Raw genomic sequence first — 19756 nt, 5'->3', positions numbered from 1 at the left:
AGTGGTCATCTGTCGATGTGAGAGTTGGACTGTGAAGAAAGCTGAGCACCAAAGAATTGATGCTTTTGAACTGTAGTGTTGGAGAAGACTCGAGAGTCCCTTGGACTGCAAGGAGTTCCAACCAGTCCATTCTAAAGGAGATCATTCCTGGGTGTTCATTGGAAGGACTGATGCTGAAGCTGAAACTCCAATACCTTGGCCACCTCATGCGAAGAGTTGACTCATTGGAAAAGACTCTGATGCTGGGAGGGATTGGGGGCAGGAGGAGAAGGGGACGACAGGATGAGATGGCTGGATGGCATCACTGACTCAATGGATACGAGTTGGGTGAACTCCGGGAGTTGATGATGGACAGGGAGGCCTGGCGTGCTGCAATTCATGGGGTTGCAAAAAGTCAGACACAACTGAAGGACTGAACTGAACTGAAGCCATAAAAAAGCCATAAAAAGCACAGACATCACTTTGCCAACAAAGGTTTATATAGTCACAGCTATGCATTTTACGGTGGTCATGTACAGATGTTAGAGTTGGACCATAAAGAAGGCTGAGCACCAAAGAATTGATGCTTTCAAATTATTGTGCTGGAGAAGACTCTTGAGATCAGACCAATCAATCCCAATGGAAATCAATCCTGAATATTCATTGGAAAGACTGATGCTTAAGCTCCAATACTTTGGCAACTTGATGTGAAGAGCCGACTCATTGGAAAAGACCCTGCTGATGCTTTCCTTCATCTGGAAAAGATTGAGGGCAGCAGAAGAAGGTGGCAGAGGATGAGACAGTTAGATTGTATGAGTGACTCGATGCACATGAGTTTGAGCAAACTCAGGGAGACAGTGGAGAACAAGAAAGCCTGGCATGCTGTAGTCCTGGGAGTCACAAAGAGTCAAATACAATTTAGTGACTAAACAACAACAGCCATAAAAGGGAACAAAATTGGGTCATTTGTAGAGACATGGATGGACCTAGAGACTTACACAGAGTAAAGTAAGTCAGAAAGAGAAACACATTGTATATTAATGCATATATGTGGAATGTATAGAAATGGTATAGATGATCCTACTTGCAAAACAGAGATAGAGACATAGAGGAAAATGTATGGATACCAAGAGGGGAAAGGGGGGTGATGGGATGAATTGTCCATAGTAAGAGTAAATTGCAGTCTGAAATATGTTGTACCAGGGATTTTCTAGTACAGCAGAAGGCAACTCTAGACTCTTTGGTATGTAGTTGTGATGTAAAATTGTGAACTCAGAAGGCAAGTGAGGATGCAAAACATGCTGTCCATGAAAATGAAGATCCTATCAGTGACCTGTGAAATAGCCTGTTTGAACTGTTCCTCCAGTTGTAGGCAAGTAGAGGTGGATGGATTTGCATGAGGCTTGTGTGTTTTCAAACATCTTTAAAAAAATCATAACAGTATTCTTCACAGAGCTAGAACAAATAATTTCACAATTTGTATGGAAATACAAAAAACCTCGAATAGCCAAAGCGATCTTGAGAAAGAAGAATGGAACTGGAGGAATCAACCTACCTGACTTCAGGCTCTACTACAAAGCCAAAGTCATCAAGACTGTATGGTACTGGCACAAAGACAGAAATACAGATCAATGGAACAAAATAGAAAGCCCAGAGATAAATCCACGCACATATGGACACCTTATCTTTGACAAAGGAGGCAAGAATATACAATGGATTAAAGACAATCTCTTTAACAAGTGGTGCTGGGAAATCTGGTCAACCACTTGTAAAAGAATGAAACTAGATCACTTTCTAACACCATATACAAAAATAAACTCAAAATGGATTAAAGATCTCAACATAAGACCAGAAACTATAAAACTCCTAGAGGAGAACATAGGCAAAACACTCTCTGACATACATCACAGCAGGATCCTCTATGACCCACCTCCCAGAATATTGGAAATAAAAGCAAAAATAAACAAATGGGACCTAATTAAACTTAAAAGCTTCTGCACATCAAAGGAAACTATCAGCAAGGTGAAAAGACAGCCTTCAGAATGGGAGAAAATAATAGCAAATGAAGCAACCGACAAACAACTAATCTCAAAAATATACAAGCAACTCCTACAGCTCAACTCCAGAAAAATAAATGACCCAATCAAAAAATGGGCCAAAGATCTAAATAGACATTTCTCCAAAGAAGACATACAGATGGCTAACAAACACATGAAAAGATGCTCAACATCACTCATTATCAGAGAAATGCAAATCAAAACCACTATGAGGTACCATTTCACACCAGTCAGAATGGCTGCGATCCAAAAGTCTACAAATAATAAATGCTGGAGAGGGTGTGGAGAAAAGTGAACCCTCTTACACTGTTGGTGGGAATGCAAACTAGTACAGCCACTATGGAGAACAGTGTGGAGATTCCTTAAAAAACTGGAAATAGAACTGCCTTATGATCCAGCAATCCCACTGCTGGGCATACACACTGAGGAAACCAGAAGGGTAAGAGACACGTGTACCCCAATGTTCATCGCAGTACTGTTTATAATAGCCAGGACATGGAAGCAACCTAGATGTCCATCAGCAGATGAATGGATAAGAAAGCTGTGGTACATATACACAATGGAGTATTACTCAGCCATTAAAAAGAATACATTTGAATCAGTTCTAATGAGGTGGATGAAACTGGAGCCTATTATACAGAGTGAAGTAAGCCAGAAGGAAAAACACCAATACAGTATACTAACGCATATATATGGAATTTAGAAAGATGGTAGCAATAACCCTGTGTACGAGACAGCAAAAGAGACACTGATGTATAGAACAGTCTTATGGACTCTGTGGGAGAGGGAGAGGGTGGGAAGATTTGGGAGAATGGCATTGAAACATGTAAAATATCATGTATGAAACGAGATGCCAGTCCAGGTTCAATGCACGATACTGGATGCTTGGGGCTGGTGCACTGGGACGACCCAGAGGGATGGTATGGGGAGGGAGGAGGGAGGAGGGTTCAGGATGGGGAACACATGTATACCTGTGAATTAAAGAAAGATTAAAAAAAAAAAAAAAAAAGGACAAGGAGGAGGATAACTAAAGAAGAGTTTTTCTCTTGTCACATGAGATGTAGCTCACTCTTTAAAAAAAAAAAAAAATAAATAAAATAAATAAATTTAAATTAAAAAAGAACAAAACAAAACAAAACAAAAAAAATACTTATTTCCCCATCAATGGAGAATCACTAGTAATACTTAGGGGTATATGGTCACAGTACTTTCTTTTTTTTAATAAATTAATTAATTTATTTATTTTTGGCTGTGCTGGGTCTTCATTGCTGCTTTCAGCCTTTCTCTAGTTGCGGCCAGCAGGGGCTACTCTGTAGTCGTGGTGTGCAGGCTTCTCACTGCAGGGGCTTCTCTTGTGGTGCACAGGCTTCAGTAGTTGCAGTGCACAGGCTTAGTTGCCACATGGCATGTGGAATCTTCCCAGACCAGGGGTTGAACCCGTGTCCCGCGAATTGATAGGTGGATTCTTAACCACTGGCCCACTAGGGAAGTCCACAGGACTTTTTCCATGCATAAAGTATACATTTGTAAATGTTTAGTTTTTAAAAATGATATCAGTTCAGTTCAGTTGCTCAGTCATGTCCAACTCTTTGCGACCCCATGAATTGCAGCACGCCAGGCCTCCCTGTCCATCGCCAACTCCTGCAGTTCACTCAAACTCATGTCCATCAAGTTGGTGATGCCATCCAACCATCTCATCCTCTGTCATCCCCTTCTCCTCCTGCCCCCAATCCCTCCCAGCATCAGAGTCTTTTCCAATGAGTCAACTCTTCGCATGAGGTGGCCAAGGTATTGGAGTTTCAGCTTCAGCATCAGTCCTTCCAATGAACACCCAGAACTGATCTCCTTTAGGATGGACTGGTTGGATCTCCTTGCAGTCCAAGGGACTCTCAAGAGTCTTCTCCAACACCACAGTTCAAAAGCATCAATGCTTCAGCGCTCAGCCTTCTTCACAGTCCAACTCTCACATCCATACATGACCACAGGAAAAACCATAGCCTTGACTAGATGGACCTTTGTTGGCAAAGTAATGTCTCTTCTTTTGAATATGATATCTAGGTTGGTCATAACTTTCCTTCCAAGGAGTAAGTGTCTTTTAATTTCATGGCTGCAATCACCATCTGCAGTGATTTTGGAGCCCCCCAAAATAAAGTCTGACACTGTTTCCCCATCTATTTCCCATGAAGTGATGGGACCAGATGCCATGATCTTAGTTTTCTGAATGTTGAGCTTTAAGCCAACTTTTTCACTCTCCTCTTTCACTTTCATCAAGAGGCTTTTTGGTTCCTCTTCAGTTTCTGCCATAAGGGTGGTGTCATCTGCATATCTGAGGTTATTGATATTTTTCCCAGCAATCTTGATTCAGCTTGTCCTTCTTCCAGCCCAGCATTTCTCATGATGTACTCTGCATAGAAGTTAAACAAGCAGGGTGACAATATACAGCCTTGACGTACTCCTTTCCCTATTTGGAACCAGCCTGTTGTTCCATGTCCAGTTCGAACTGTTGCTTCCTGACCTGCATATAGGTTTCTCAAGAGGCAGGTCAGATGGTCTGCTATTCCCATCTTTCAGAATTTTCAACAGTTTATTGTGATCTACACAGTCAAAGGCTTTGGCATAGTCAATAAAGCAGAACTAGATGTTTTTCTGGAACTCTCTTGCTTTTTCGATGATCCAGTGGATGTTGGCAATTTGATCTCTGGTTCCTCTGCCTTTTCTAAAACCAGCTTGAACATCTGGAAGTTCACGGTTCATGTATTGCTGAAGCCTGGCTTGGAGAATTTTGAGCATTACTTTACTAGTGTGTATTAACCTTTTTAAAACCAGCTTTTTTTTTAAAATTCAGTAATACCCTGAATATGTTTTTCTGTCATTAAGGGGTCCTGTAAAATATCATGTCAACCACTGCATAATCTGTTTTGCTGTCACTTTTTTTAATGAGGACCTATATTTGTGCAGAAGGGGTTTTTCCTGCAGCTTTTTACTAGTATACACAGTGATGTGATGAACATCCTCATCACCAAAAGCACACAACCATAATTGTGTGTCAGATAAATTTCCTAGAACTTGAACTGCTGGGTCACAGAAGGTGTAAATTTTTAAACATGCAACTCTTTGAGTGTACTGCAAAATGGTTTTCCATGACAATTATACCAGCTGCCATTTCCACCACTAGGAAGTAAACAGTTTCCTGTTTGCTCATATACTCACCTTTATTGGATATGTTAATTTTGTCATCTTTGCAGATTAGTGAAGTGAAATAGCTGAGTCATAACTGACTCTTTGCAACCCCATGGACTGTAGCCTACCAGGCTCTTCCATCCATGAGATTTTCCAGGCAAGAATACTGGAGTGTGTTGACATTTCCTTCTCCAGGAGATCTTCCTGACCTAGGGATTGAACCCTGATCTCCCGCATTGTAGGCAGACACTTTACGGTCTGAGCCACCAGGGAAGTCCTGTACAAAATTTTGTCCTGTTTAAATTTTCCATTTATTTGAATCCAAGACATGAAACATTTCACCTCTGTCTTATTAGACACTCTTACTATATTATGTGAATTGCCTGTTCATGCCTGTTGCCCCGTTTTCTACTCATTTATGTGTATGGGCTTCTTTTATGTTAGGGATTATTAATCCTTATTTATACTTTCTGAAAACATTTACCCATTCATCATTTGATGAACCTTTATATTGTTTCTGCTTTTTCACTTTTACAACTAATGCTATGATGAAATCAGCATACCAGTTTTTGTGTGGTCATGTGTTTTCAATTCTCTTGGGTATACACATCTAGAAGTGGAATTGTCCAGCCTCATGGTAACTCTGTGTTTACCTTTGGGAGGAACCACCAACCTGTTTTCCACAGCAGCTGTACCATATTACATTCCCGTCAGCACTATATGAAAGATCCATTTTCTTCACATCCTTCCTAACACTTATTTACCTTTTGTAGATTCTAGCCATCTAACGTGTGTGAAGTGGTATCTCACCGTGGGTTTGATTGCATTTCCCTGGTAGCTAATGGTGCTGAGCATCTTTTCATGTGTTTATTGGCCATTTGAATATCTCTCTGGAGAAATGTCTTCATTTTCTTTGTCTATTTTAAAACAGAATTCTTTGCCTTTTTACTGAGTTGTAGAATTTCTTTATTCTCAATATTCATCCCTTATCAGATATAGAATTTGCCATTGTTTTCTTCCATTCCGTGGATTGTCTTTCCCTTTCTTGATGATATATTATGAAGCACAAAGGTTGTTGATTTTGAAGTTTAGCCATTTTCCCCTTTTGTTTCTTATGCTTTTAATAGTGAAGTTTTTACTTTTGGTATGATCTTTTCTGTTTCAGGCTCCTAGATTGAGGGCCAGGTTTAGAAAGTCATTCCCTACCCCAAGACAATATAAATGTTGTTGCACATTTTCTTCTAGTGCTTCTATTGCTTCATCTATTTTATATTTATTGGAAACTTATTTCCATGGGTGGTGTTGGTTTGGATAAATCTGTTATGCCAGTGGGTCATCAGTTGTCCCAATAGCATTTTTTGCGTGGTATGCCTTTTGTAAAGGAAGTGGATTCAGCCTGTGCTCAGAGGAAGTAAACAGAGCTCAGTAGTCAAACAGGGATCAAAACCATGACATTGGCTTGGCTAACTTCAATGGCAAACCTTTGCAGCCAAGTTCACTTCAGATTCATGGAACTGGAAGTGGTGGAAGGATCCAGAATGACTGCAGTTTTGTTTTCCAGTTGTTCTTTACCCTCACAGTATCTCAGCCCATGTGCCCATCTGAGCAATGGGTTACCCACAGGATGTGATCACATGATCACGTGTTTTTTTTTTTGAGAAAGGAATACCATTTGTTTGTCATCTTCTTAGAAGAACACCTTTGTCCAATAACTGGTGGTCAGATAGGAGTTCCTAGACTATAGAATTGAGCGTTTGCATCTCTTTGACAGCCAAGGGAAGCCCCGTATTCCCTCTGCATGCCCCTCTAGGCAGGTTCCGCAGGGGGCCTCCAGTTTTCTTTTCAAGTAACACCCTCATAGCTCATCGCCATACAGATCATGAGGTACAAGTTGTTGTGGATTCTTATGATCAAGAATTAATAAGGAAAGAGAGACTGGGGAACACTCAGCTTCATTCCAGTTCGAGGTGAAAGAAAGAGTGGGTAGAGTTGCTCATTCCTGGGCTTCCCTGGTGGCTCAGAGGGTAAAGTGTCTGCCTGCAATGCAGGAGACCTGGGTTTGATCCCTGGGCTGGGAAGATCCCCTGGAGAAGGAAATGGCAACCCACTCCAGTATTCTTGCCTGGAGAATCCCATGGATGGAGGAGCCTGGTAGGCTACAGTCTACTGGGTTGCAAAGAGTTGGACACAACTGAGCGACTTCACTTTCACTTTTCACCTGGAAATCTAGTGATGTGAACACGTCAGCAGAGGACATCTGTGTAGGGGCTCACTGCTACCCTTGTTGACGGCCACCTTGGGCACAGCAGGAGGGAGCAGTGATGGGCCAGTGCAGCCAAACTCCAAGCCCTCACAGGTGACCTCATTGCTGACTTGTTAACATACAGCGTGACTCATGTCCTGCTCTCTGGTCTGCTTTATCCAACAGCAGTGATAGTGTTTTTGAAAATGCTAGTGCTCTTGGAGAAGGAAATGGCAACCCACTCCAGTGTTCTTGCCTGGAAAATCCCATGGATAGAGGAGGCTGGCCGGCTGCAGTCCATGGGGTGGCAAAGAGTCCGATACGACTTAGTAACTAAACCACCCACCACCCATAGAGAATACAGGGTGTCCTGTAAAAAAAAAAAAATGAAGAAAATGCTAGTGCTCCTTGTTTTGTAAATACTCATTCATATCCAATCAGGGATGTCTATAAAACACATTTAACTCAAGGATTCAGCCCCAGGTGGGAACATAGCAAATCTCATTTTCTCCCTCAAGACTCTTATTTTTAAAAATAGACTGTATTTTTTAGAGCAGTTTCACAGCAAAACTGAACATTGTACGGAGTTCCCATACCCTCCATACACCCACAGTCTGTCCATTAGCAACATCCCAAACAGGGGGTACATTTGTTACAATTCGTGAACCTACAGCCCCCCACCCAGAGTCTTTGATTGGTGAAGGAAATGTCAAAGGTCATTGCCTCCGGCATCTGAGAGCAGTTTCCCCCAAGAACCCTGGGCTCTGGGAGTACAGTCTTCATTCATTAATGAGCTTGTGTCCTGAGATGAAGAGGGTGCCCAGGAAAGAGTGCTCAGGGCTAATTAAATGTCCTAAATGGTACCCCTTGCTTGGCAGGGAGCTGCTGTCTGGGCTGTGTGTGTGCTGGTGTGTGTGTATGTTCTCTGAAAGTCGACCACGTTTAAGTTTGTGTGACCACCACTGCAATAAAGAGAACAGTGCTGTCACTGCAGAGGTCCTTCCTGTTTTTCTTTTTTAATCACAGCCAACTGCCTCCCTCTTTACCCTCCCTAACCCCTGTCAGCCACTAATCTGTTCTCCATCTCTGTGATATTTCAGAGCTTTTTGAATTTCAAAATCCTAGATAAGGGATTGTCAGCTTGCATTGCTTTGTGTTCCACAAACAACTCACACTATATGCCAAGCTAGAAGTAGATGGCCTTAAAAAGCTCTTGATTATCACTTAATCCTGTGTACCTAAGTTACCGGAGTAGAAGCATCTGAATTTGAAGAAAAGCATGTAAAAGGGCTAACTAAGCACAAGAGGAAAGGAAATTGAAATATTAACCATAATCTCTTTGAATAGTAGGATGATGAATTGTTTTTATACTAGTCTTTCATCCTTTTTTAAAACAAACTTTTACATAACCGTGGTTCTGTAATTAGATAAGCAGTAAATGTATGTTATAGGAGGCACTAGGTGCACAGGACCCACAGTGTTGGCATGTAGAGTCAGGCTTGCCCGGCATGAGCTCAGCTCTGCCACCTGCCGGCAGATCCCTCACCTGCGCACCTTCACTCTGGGGTGTTGTGGACACCTGCCCCCGTGTATGGCAGAGCTGTATGTAAAGAGCCAGGATACTACATGTTCTCAGTGCATGGTCACTGTCGTTTCAAAAATAAAAAGTTCCCCCTCGGCTTGGCAGGTGGCAGGCATAAGGAAGCAGGTCTTGCTGTAGTCAGGGCGAAGCCCCCCGGGGCAGAGATGAAGAGGGGTCTCAGTGAGTCAGGAAGGGGCTGTCACTCCCGACCCTGAGCTGGTGGTCACAGCGGACACTGACTGCTTTTGTCCTTTATGCAGGTGGTGGCCAGTATGGCGGCGGGGACAACTCTGATGACTCTGGTAAGTTGGGAATCCTGAGGTTTCTGTGGAAACCACAGGGGGGTATTGCTGGCCGCTTGGGTCTCCGGGTGGCCTTCCCGACCTTTCTTTGACGGCCATGTCTCTCCGTGCCTCCCCCCCACCTCTGCCTAGGAATGTCGGCAGAGACTGGCACCATCGCCGGCGTGGCCAGCGCTCTGGCCATGGCGCTGATCGGTGCTGTATCCAGTTACATCTCCTACCAGCAGAAGAAGTTCTGCTTCAGCATACAGCGTAAGTGGACCCACCTGCGGCCACGCCCTCCCACAGCAGAAGATAAACAGAGGGCCGGGGCTTTGGAGGAGGAGAGGGCAGCACTCTGAGCAAGCTGAGATTCAGCAGACTTCCCCGGGGTGAGGTGGAGGTGGGGCTGCACTTTTTTAAGCCCTCGGAGACAGACCTAGGCTTAACTGAAGTATAAACGAGCCTGGAAGAGAGGATTGGGGTGGGCCCAATAACCTCGGTCTTCCAAGGGTGACTACCGGGCTTCTTGTAGAACAGGAAGGAGGCTCTGGATTTCCATGTGGCTTCGGCTCTTGCCCAAGGGGACGTCAGGCCTTTGGCGACAGAAGGCAGATGTCCCTCAGACCTCTGAGTCCCAGCAGGCAGCACTGTTGGGCCTGCCAGCCCACTCCTCACCCTGGCGACCCTTCCCTCCCTCTCGGATCCCAAGGAGCCGCTGGCTGCTGCCCGGGTGCCCCTGCTCTTCCCCTGTGAGCCACAGAATCTTAAAATACATGGAACCCTGAATTGTTTGAAAGGAACAGGAAGCAATAGGAAGAGTTTTGTCATATTGGTGGCTGTCATTCTGGGTTGTAGTGGTGAGTCTGTCCATGGCGTGTGAGTGGAATAGTTACGGATGGACTCTGTCAGAAGCCCACCTACAGGCGCCCTGTGTTAAGGGATCCACACAGGGAAGCCATTGAGGGCGAACAAGACCACACTCAATTGTTTTACAAGCACGGCGTTGATGTATTGCTGTGTGCAGAGCGTGTCTCTGGTTGAAGATGGGAAATCTTTAGTTCAAGTAAGGGAACTTGACTCAGCCATAGTTTTCCTCTTTCCTGTGGCTCATGACCATCTCCTGTGAAGTTTCCCCTGCCCTTGCTCTGGGCCTCTGCCCTTAATTCTAGCCTGGAGCTGAGCTTCCCAGGAAATGGACTTGGGTCCTAGAATGCTTTGCTTGTAGCTGTTGCCGATGTCTCCAGCCTGATTTTCCATCTGGCCATGACGTTTGGTGCTTCTACTCTTATACAATGTCTGTGACCGGGGCCATGGCATACAACTCCGCAGGCTGTGCACAGGAGTACCCCAGGGACAGCACGTGTCTCAGTGCACAACCTGCACAGCTGTTCATGGCTGCCCTGCTATAGCTCCAGAGCTTGGTTGTATAGAGTGGTGTGAACAGTCAGAAGGAGTACAGAACTGAAGGTGGGGTTGGCCTTAGAGCTATCACTTGTCCCAGCTCAAAAGCAAACAAGCAGCTTGAAACAACAAACCTATTGTCTCATGGTCTGGAGGTCAGAAGTTCAAGATCAAGGTGGCAGCAGCACTGGTTCCATCTGAAGGCTGTAAGGGAGGATCCTTTCTTCCTCTCCCAGCTTTTGGTAACCCCAAGCATCCCTTGGCTTATGGCCGCATCACTCCAGTCTCTGTGACTGTCATCTTCTGTCTCATCATTGGCTGTGGGCCCCACCCTAAATCCAGGGCGATCTCATCTTGAGATCCTTAACTTAGTCACATCTGCAAAGACCCTTTTCCCAAATAAGGTCACATCCACAGGTTCCAGGGATGAGGACATGGACAGAGGCTTTGGGGGTCACCATTCACCCCAGTTCAGCACTGTAACTATAACAGTGACATGAGCGCAATCCATGGTTAATCAAAGACATGCCCACAGCAGAGTTGGGCCAGATGGCTCGGGGCCACAGGGTGGCTTGGAGACTTGAAATTGCATGTTGGATAAGAGAAGTAAAAGCTGGGCCTGCAGTCAGGGTAAGAATGGCTTCCCATGCTCACCAGTGCCCGACCCTGCTTGGCCCAGATCACTGCCCCAAGCACCACCACCTCCCAACGGGGCATTATGGCGGGTACCTTCAGTTTGTAGATGAGACAGCGGCTGAGGAGACTGTTGAAGGAACTCAGTGACCATGGGAAGTGATAAATCCAGAAGGAAAGAGTGCCGGTAGGTAGGAACAGGGAGGATGAGAGCGGTTGATTTCCAAACCGAATAGATGTCTAGGTTGTGTCTGTCTCTGCAGAGGCACTCAGGTGAAAGTACATGATTTTCCCACTTGTTTCCTAAAACAAAGAGGTGCAAGTTTCCACCAGTTGGATTAGCAGTCAAAACCCAATAAAATTTGAGAATATGAAGGCTTTGGTACACAGAAATCAGTTAATTGTACAGCACTTGGGGAACAATAAACCTGTGATACTGAGGTGGCAGGACATGGATGTGTCCTCTCTCGGCAGGGGGGGCTCTAGGGGTTAGGGTGTTGCTGGGCCACGTGCTGGGGGGCCTGGCCCAGGGAAGCCAGCATGCTTGGAGGGCTGACGGGGGCTCCCAGGAAACTCATGGAACCTGTGGGCCTCTCCCAGCCCCTCACTCGGTCTGAAGGCTGGCCGCCCAGTCCTTTCCCAGTCTGTCAGTGATGTCTTTGTCATGGCTGAAACCACACTCTCCTGCGAGTGCCATCATCAGCCCCGGTTTCCTTTGAAGGAAACTGAGTTCAGAGCATCCTCCACATCTGAAAAGGCCCCCTCTTGCTTCTGTGTCTGTCCCCTGTGCCAGCAACATCTTCTTCCAAAGCTGGAAGTTGCATCTGCTCCTGTGTCCATGGCCTCCCCTTATGAATCCCTCCGGCCCTCCTGGGTCCTTCTGTCCCCCCGATGTGACATCAGAGGAGTCCCCGTTCCTGGGGCCTGTGCTCTGCCCCATTGCCAAGTCTCCTTGTCCTACATCTGGGCAGTTCCATCAGCTCCCCTCCCCCGCTGCCTGCCCTGGGCTTCCCACCACTTCTCTCTGCTCTGAACAGCCTGTGGGCCCTGTTTCAAGTGTGCAGGGGCTGCTCCCCCTGGACCTCCTGTGTGCCTCTGACCCAGCCCCTGAGCTTAACATTCAAAGCCCTTCATGGTATGGTTCCATCCATGTCCCTTCTCCTCCCCGCCTGTGGTCCGTGTCCCCAGAAGCCTTTCTGCACAGCTGCACTGACTTCCCTGAGGATGCACCGCTCTCTCCAGCACCCTGTCCGACACGCCCTCTCTTCCCCTAGCAGCTTTCATCCTTTGGGCCTGGGACACCCTCCCGGGCTGCCTTCCTGCCCTCCAGCCTGTGGGAGGATGTCTGTCTTGCCTGCTGCCACAGCGCCCTCTGCTGACCCACTGTGCAGCCCATGGCGTGGGATGGGGGCTTGCTGGTTTCTGTGACACCGCCCCATCCCATCACTCTGAACTGTCAGCACCCATGGGTGCCTGTGTGTGTTGTTTCATCCACCGAAGTGTCCGTGGCCTCTGTGTTTGGGTAGCATCAGGAGGAGCCCTGTGGATGTGTGTGGGGGGTCAATCCCCTGAGAAGCCAGGACTCAGCGTCTCCCATCCCCACCCTTTCTGTTAAGCCTCAGCCACTCAAACAGGGAAGTAAGTCAGGGAAGGCCAAGCAGAAGCCACTCTGTACCTGGTGCACGGGGATGCCCCGGGGGACAGCACACGACTGCTAGGAGGGCCTGACCCTGCCATGGTGCTTGGGGCCTTGCAGTCTCTCCTGCCACCAAACAGGTCCTGGCCTTGGGGACCCTCTGCTTTCCCTGTCTCTGCCCTCCAGCGCCAAGGGTCAGCGTGTTGCGTGGAAAGCCCACCTGGCTTGTTGCCAGGGGCTGAGTTTTTGCTCCAGGGTCCTAAGTTTTGTGTCTTGCCTTCAGATGCAGCAGAAGGTCAAGGTAACGACGTGCTCTGACTTACTCATTGTCCCCTTCTGCTTTGGTGTCTGCCCTTCATCACCCACCCAACTCCTCCCTCCCCTCCATGCTGCTCTTGTCTCCTCGCCTCGCTCCACCCCATCCCGTTCCCTGGCACTCAAAACCATCTTTACTTTTCCCTGATACACGTGGGCATTTGGGCGTGGCTGTGTCTCAGAGGTGCTGGGGTTGGGGTGGAGGCCCTCTCTAGGACTCAGATGCCCACCAGTGGTCATCCCTGAGGAACAACCAGAGCGCTGCCCATGGGCAGAAGACAGTGTGGCTCATGCCAGCTTGGCATGTGAGCACCTAGTCGGGAGGCCCAGGGCGCCCCTCCGTGTGCCTGCTCATCCATCAGCCTTGCTGGCCCAAGTGAGCACTGACCACACCTGCTAACTAGCCACACGTCCATCTTTCCTGGGCCCGCCCAGTGTCCATTTTGAGCCCAGAAATGCCCAGGGCAGGCAGGAACCTGAGTGCAGCCCAGGATGGTGGAGTGACTCACACTGGCGCCTGCTCAGTGGGTTTGTGAGAACCATGGTCCAATTTTCCCACAGGGCCAGGGCTCTGATGAGGTTTCTGGAGATAAGACATGGACTCTTGAGTCTCCCCAAGCAGCAGCAGCAGCAGCAGATGTGGGGTGTACTCAGCTTCATAGAGTCCCCAAACTGTGTTTGGACATTAAGTGAGGAGAAAGCCCCCAGACTGACTAGACTGGAGCAGCTGTCAGCGGGTCCTGGCCCTCCACACTGCAGCAGGGACAGACTTCCTCCCACCGTCTGCAGGAGCCCATCCAGCTGAGAACCCCTGGGCAGGGCAGCACATTTGGGTGGCCCAGGGTTTGGGAATCTGAGTTCATTAAGGGGCTTGGGCTTTTTCACCATAATGGAGGGCTTGGTCAGGAGTTGTCCATCATAGCCAGGGACACTTTGCTTCTGTGTCAATCACAAACTCCACCCTTGGCCTTTTGCAGAGGGTCTCAATGCGGACTACGTGAAAGGGGAGAACCTGGAGGCCGTCGTATGTGAGGAGCCCCAAGGTGAGGACTTCCTAGTCACTTTCTGTTGCTGAAGGCCTCCTAATGGCTGGGCCAGCATTGAGCAGAGCTGTGCTGGGAAAGCAGGAGCTCAGAGGTCTGCATTCCTAAAACTTCCAGCCAGAAAGATGGGCTGCAGAAGTCAGGGGCCCAGCACTCTCCTCTCCCCCGCCAGACTCCAGCCTCCTGACACTGGGCACGCCAGGACTGCAGTCAGGGCCGTCTGCACACTGAGGGGCACCATGTGAGTGAAAACACACACACTCCTAGCCAAGTGCCCACAGAAGCTTGTAGGGAATCTCTAGATGGAGTCCCCGGCCTTTTCCATTTGAAAACTGCCAAAGGCAAGACAGAACTTGTACAAAACACAGACCCCATAATGGGAGCCCCTGCCCTCCCCCACCCTGTTCTGTGTTCATCAAGCACTCCTGGGTATGGAAGCGCCAGCCATGACAAGCTGTGTGGCATCAGGCTTCTGGCCCAGGGTGGCCAACCACTCAAGGCAGATGCAACCTGTGGCCCCAGAATGCCAGCAAGGCAGTCAGGAAAGGCTTTGTGGAGAAGAGGGCAGGCCTCTTTCCATCACCCAAGGCCTGGGGGCTTGCAGGTCAGGGTGGGCGTGAAAGACAGGAGCTGGGGTGTGCCTGTCCTGGGATGGGTGCCAAGGTGGCTGTCTGGTGGGCGGAGGGGCGCCCCCGGGGATGTGATGGGCAAGGCTCCATGTGGTGGCCTAGAATGGTCTGTGGCAGCGCTGCACTGTCTGGATGCAATAGCCCAGAATTTCAAACACGGGAACATGGACTCCACAGTAGCAGTCACTGTCGTCGTTCTTTTAAACTCTTGGCTACCATCATGTGAGTATCGCCATGTACCAGGTGCTGTGTTACATGCTTTATTTAAAATACTCCTCCCAGGGACTTCCCTGGGGGTCCAGTGGTTGAGACTCTGTACTTCCAATGGAAAGGGTGCAGTTTCGATCCCTGGTCGGGGAACTAAGATCCCTTGTGCCTCAAGGCCAATAAAAAGAATATAAAACAGAAGAAATATTGAATAGATTCAGTAAAGAACATAAAAAAAAAATTCTTTTAAAGATTCCTCCCCCCAAAAAATAAAGATTCCTCCCTTCGGAGTTCCCCAGCTGTCCAGTGGTTAGGACTCTGTGCTTTCACTGCTGAGGGCCTAAGTTCAATCCTTGGTCAGGGAACTAAGATCTTGCAAAAAGAAAAAGAAACTTGTCCCAGTTGCTCCAGTAGAACCATTCCCAGTTTGGGTCGGTGGTGGTTTAGTCACTAAGTCATGTCTGACTCTTGTGACCCCATGGACTGTAGCCTGCCAGGCTCCTCTGTCCATGGGTTTCTCCAGGCAAGAATACTGGAGTGGGTAGCTATTCCCTTCTCCAGGGGATCTTCCCGACCCAGGAATCGAACCTAGATCTCCTGCATATTCCCAGTTTACAGGTGAGGAAATGGAGGCCCAGGTGGTCGCCAGGTCCCTCTGCTCCTTCCTTCTCTCTGGGAGCACAGCAGCTTCCAGAGGCCAATCATCCAGGACAGACAGGCAGGGAGCCAGGTTTCTGTGCCCAGGGAAGGATGTGGTTGTCTCTCTCTGTCTTCGTGTGACTCCCTCCTGATGGGCATCTCATGTCCCTAGTGAAATACTCGGCCCTGCAGACGCAGTCCACGGAGCCGCCACCCCCTGAACCACCCCGGATCTGAGGAGCCGAGGATGCAAGGCCCCGCTCCACCGGGCAGGCCGTGGGCACACGGGGCCGCTGCCGGAGCCCCAGCTCCTTGTTTCATCTGGACCCACGGCTGCCACACCGCTCCTTCGATGTCATTGGCTTCTTCTCGTCCTGTTTCCCAGACGTAGCTCTGGGTGTTTGTGAGTCTGGCTCATGTGCCCACCCTGCCACTGGGCCCCCCAAGAGGCTTGCTGCCCAAATCCGAGGCTGGCCCCGCCGAAAGCCAGGGCCAACCTCGAGTGCCCAGGGTCGATGCCTCCCTAGGCCACCCTGCCCGCAGGCCTTATCAAGCTGGGGAGGGGGGACTGAGCAGAGGGAGGGCCAGAGGATGGGCAGGAGTGTGAACCCAGGGCTCTGTGGTCCCCTCCACACTGCACTGACTCGCCCGGTGGGTTTCTGGAAAGGCTGTGGGCAGGGACCTGGCCGCGAGGAGTGCACTGGTGAGCACCAGGAGACAGTGCGGGCACACACGCCACCCCCAGGGGGGTTTTATTTCCATCCCTCTTTCCATCTAGCCCTTACGCTGCTGGGCTCCCTGACTTTTCATTTACTTAAGTGCAAACTTGCATGTCACAGTATCCCCACCTGGATGTGTAGGAATCTCCTGGATGTATGTGTAGGAAGCTGTGGCTCTCAGGCCCAATTCCCCTATGATGCCAGGGCATGGACGTGGTCTCCAGTCTGACGTGATTAGCTTCAGGAATCACTTATGCTGCAGCATTGAGTTTTATACTAGGGCTGTGGAGGGTTCCCCACCCCACTCCATGTGTGTTTTTTGGTAACAGGAGCTACACATGACAGAATGAGCGTCAGAGCCTGAAACATGCCCACTGTCTGCCTGGAGATGTCTGTGGGAGGAGGGGAAGGGGCATGGTCTTAGTGTGGGCACTCATGTGACCTGGGCGCACACTGGTCATCTGCTGGCCTGCCTGTGATGGAGATTGCTTGGGGGTCTGGGGGCACCCGGACTGGAGGGTTCTGTCTGCGGTGGGCTGGATCCAGGCTTTCTTCCTGGAACTTTTCGTCTGGGCCACGTGTGATCCTGATCCCCACTGGGTGCTGCTGTCAGGGGCTGAGCGAAAGTCTAGAGCCCCCCATCTATGGATGAGTTTGCAGTGTTAGAAAGCGCTCCTGGAAGCCTCATGTGAGTCTGCTTCACATGCTACAGGATGGCTGTATGTTGGCTCTTTTACATCTACCAGGCTGGGACAAGACAACTCTTGACTTCTTAGGGAGACAGTTGACATGAGAACAGACCCTGCAGGTCAGACCACGTGTGCCTCCCTCGTGTGTTCATGTTATGGAGAGCGTGTCATGGGCCCTGTGTCACCCGTGTCTGGAGGCTCATGCCAGGCCGGCCAGATGGTGTGTGGCCAGGGGTGAGGAGCATTGAGAAGACGGCAGAAAGTGAGCTGTGGAGGCAGTGCTGGTGAGCTCAGCCCGTTTCCAGCACCTCCCCCGCCTGTCCTCGTGGACTGATGTCCCCAGCCCTGACTGGTGCTGGGCTGGAGGCCACTCTGAAGGACTTTTGCATTGGTAGCCTGCTGTCACCTAAAGAGGGTGACATCAGGGCCCCAGAGTCGGGAGGGATCAGGGCAGCACTCATCAAGTTAGGAGGGCCGCTCACCACCGTTTGCAGGCATTTCAGAGAAAGACACAAGGCAGCACTTGTGCGTGGTAATGAGGCTCTCCTGGCCCCCGAGAAGTTTGGACGTTTATAGAGAAGTCACAGTGGTGACTAGGAAGGGAGCCATGTGGCCTGTGGCATCCTCGGAGTGGCTGGGCGCAGTGCCCCCAGTGGGGCACCTTGGCTCTGCAGCAAGGCACATCTGGTGAAGACCCTGTAATCCTGTCGGTGATAAGAGTCAGCGCTCTGTGGATCTGTTTGCTCGGTACCACTGACTTGGGTTAAGAGAGACCCACCATGCCCTTCCTTGTCTGTCTCAGTGCCCTCTGCATTGAGCCTGGAGCCCAGCACCCAGCTCTGCGCTGGTGACTGGGGCATTGAAAGTCACTCAGCCATCCATTTGCAGAGCTCCCATCCTGGGGCCCAGGACAGGGCACTGATGCTTGCTGATTCTTGGGGCTCTTGTAGCCATGTCCACCTGGAAGCTGTATTGACTGGCTCGGGTCCATCCCAGGTGGTAACGGAGGTAGCAAGTATGCTAGAATGGCCAGCTGACCATATCTAATTGCTATCAGCTTTACTGGGGGTGAGATGGGGGACTCAGTGTTTATAACAACTCTGAGCTCCTGAAGGATGGAGGCAGGGCACCCTAAGTGTCACCCAGAGAGTGGCACCAGGCCCACTGCCTTGGCTGCTTGGGGGTTAGTCCCAGTTCTCTGAGAAAGAAGCGGTGGAGACCGATGGCAGGATCTCCTATGCTTTTTCTGTGCTTGTATTTGAGTATGAATTGTAAGCTCTCTCGTGTTTGCATTAAACAAAGTGGAACCTAACCAGTTCCTGGTTCTGCCGGTGTGAAGGCATGCCCTTTGTTAAGTGATGCTTGTTTTCCTAATTCATTATTATGGACCCAAAGGCCTTTCTTGAGAGGGTCAGGGTTCTGGCACTTCCCTTCATGCCAAGCAGCTTAGTGTCAGCCGTCCTGGGGTGGTCCCCTGCATGACGGGGAGCTGAGGCCTGGAGATGTCATGGGGGTAGGGAGGCGCAGTGGCAGGCCCCCGACTCACGACTCCTGAGCCCACAGCGTTGTCTTCTCCAAAGAAAGCCAGTAGCCAGGGTCCACTCGGGTGACATGTGATTGAGCCATAGAAAGTGGAACGGGGCCAGGGTGTGCAGGCAGAGTGGTCTGCTGGAGGTGGAGCTGCCCTTGTCACTCCATGAGGAAGATATGGGGGCCGCTGGGAGGGTCTCACGGTGTGGTGGCATTTTGTGCCGTACCAACCTTGTAGTAAAATAGCACCAAGTCCTCTAACCCAAACCCCCATGTGACTCTCCCATGCAGAAGTTGTGGCCCTCCCAGCCTTGGCTGCTCGGTGTTGCTGCTGGGGCCCCCACACCTGCGTGGAGAAGGACAGGGACATCAGGCCTTAGAAGAAGGGGCCTTATATGCAGGGGCCAGCATGGTTTCATCCAGGCCTTTATAGCTCCCATAAAGGCCAGCACTCCCTCTGGAGACTCTGGGTGGGGACCCTGTGGTTCCCCAGAAGTCTGTCCCATTTAAGCTCTAGGACTCATGGCCTGGAAAGCTGGCCTGGCCTCCTAAGGGCCACACCTGCCTCTCGGGGTTCCAGCCCTGTCCTCACATCTTAAGTGTTTTCTTAAGGTGTTGCCGATTTTAGAGTAGTTACCTATTTCAGCCAACACACTCAAGTCTTAGGATGAATTGCATTTACCACTTAGAAAATGAATTAAATCATGTAAGAGTACTTTACATGTATTGACTGTGTTTGACATATAATAAATTTTTGTGTAAGTAAAATGGACTTTCCTGGTGGCTCAGATGGTAAAGAATCTGCCTGCCAATGCAGGAGACCCAGGTTTGATCTCTGGCTCGAGAAGATCCAATGGAGAAGGGAATGGCAACTCCTTCCCATGTTCTTGCTTGGAAAATCCCCATGGACAGAGGAGCCTGGTGGGCTATAGTCCATGGGGTCGCAAAGACTTGGACACAAATGTTTACTAATTTTCCACAAGGGAAAAAT

The 19756-nt window shown here is 49.3% G+C and overlaps 1 protein-coding gene across 2 annotated transcripts in view; it reads left to right on the top strand.

The window, feature by feature from the left end:
* Positions 1-19533, top strand: part of CD99L2 (CD99 molecule like 2) — a 121709-nt gene extending 102176 nt beyond the window's left edge. The window contains exons 6-10 of one of the 2 annotated variants that reach the window (XM_070784887.1): positions 9301-9342; positions 9475-9594; positions 13278-13295; positions 14287-14352; positions 16000-19533. In XM_070784887.1, the coding sequence (XP_070640988.1) occupies positions 9301-9342; positions 9475-9594; positions 13278-13295; positions 14287-14352; positions 16000-16064 (311 nt within the window). In that variant the 3' untranslated portion in view covers positions 16065-19533. The remainder of the gene's footprint in view (positions 1-9300; positions 9343-9474; positions 9595-13277; positions 13296-14286; positions 14353-15999) is intronic. The other variant, XM_070784888.1, reaches the window with a different exon arrangement.
* The last annotated feature ends 223 nt before the right edge of the window (positions 19534-19756 follow it).

This window comes from Bos indicus, chromosome X (assembly GCF_029378745.1).
Source record: "Bos indicus isolate NIAB-ARS_2022 breed Sahiwal x Tharparkar chromosome X, NIAB-ARS_B.indTharparkar_mat_pri_1.0, whole genome shotgun sequence".
Taxonomy (NCBI): Eukaryota; Metazoa; Chordata; class Mammalia; order Artiodactyla; family Bovidae; genus Bos; species Bos indicus.
The sequence above is the reverse complement of the archived record's forward strand: the minus strand, read 5'-3'. Positions and strand labels throughout refer to the sequence as shown.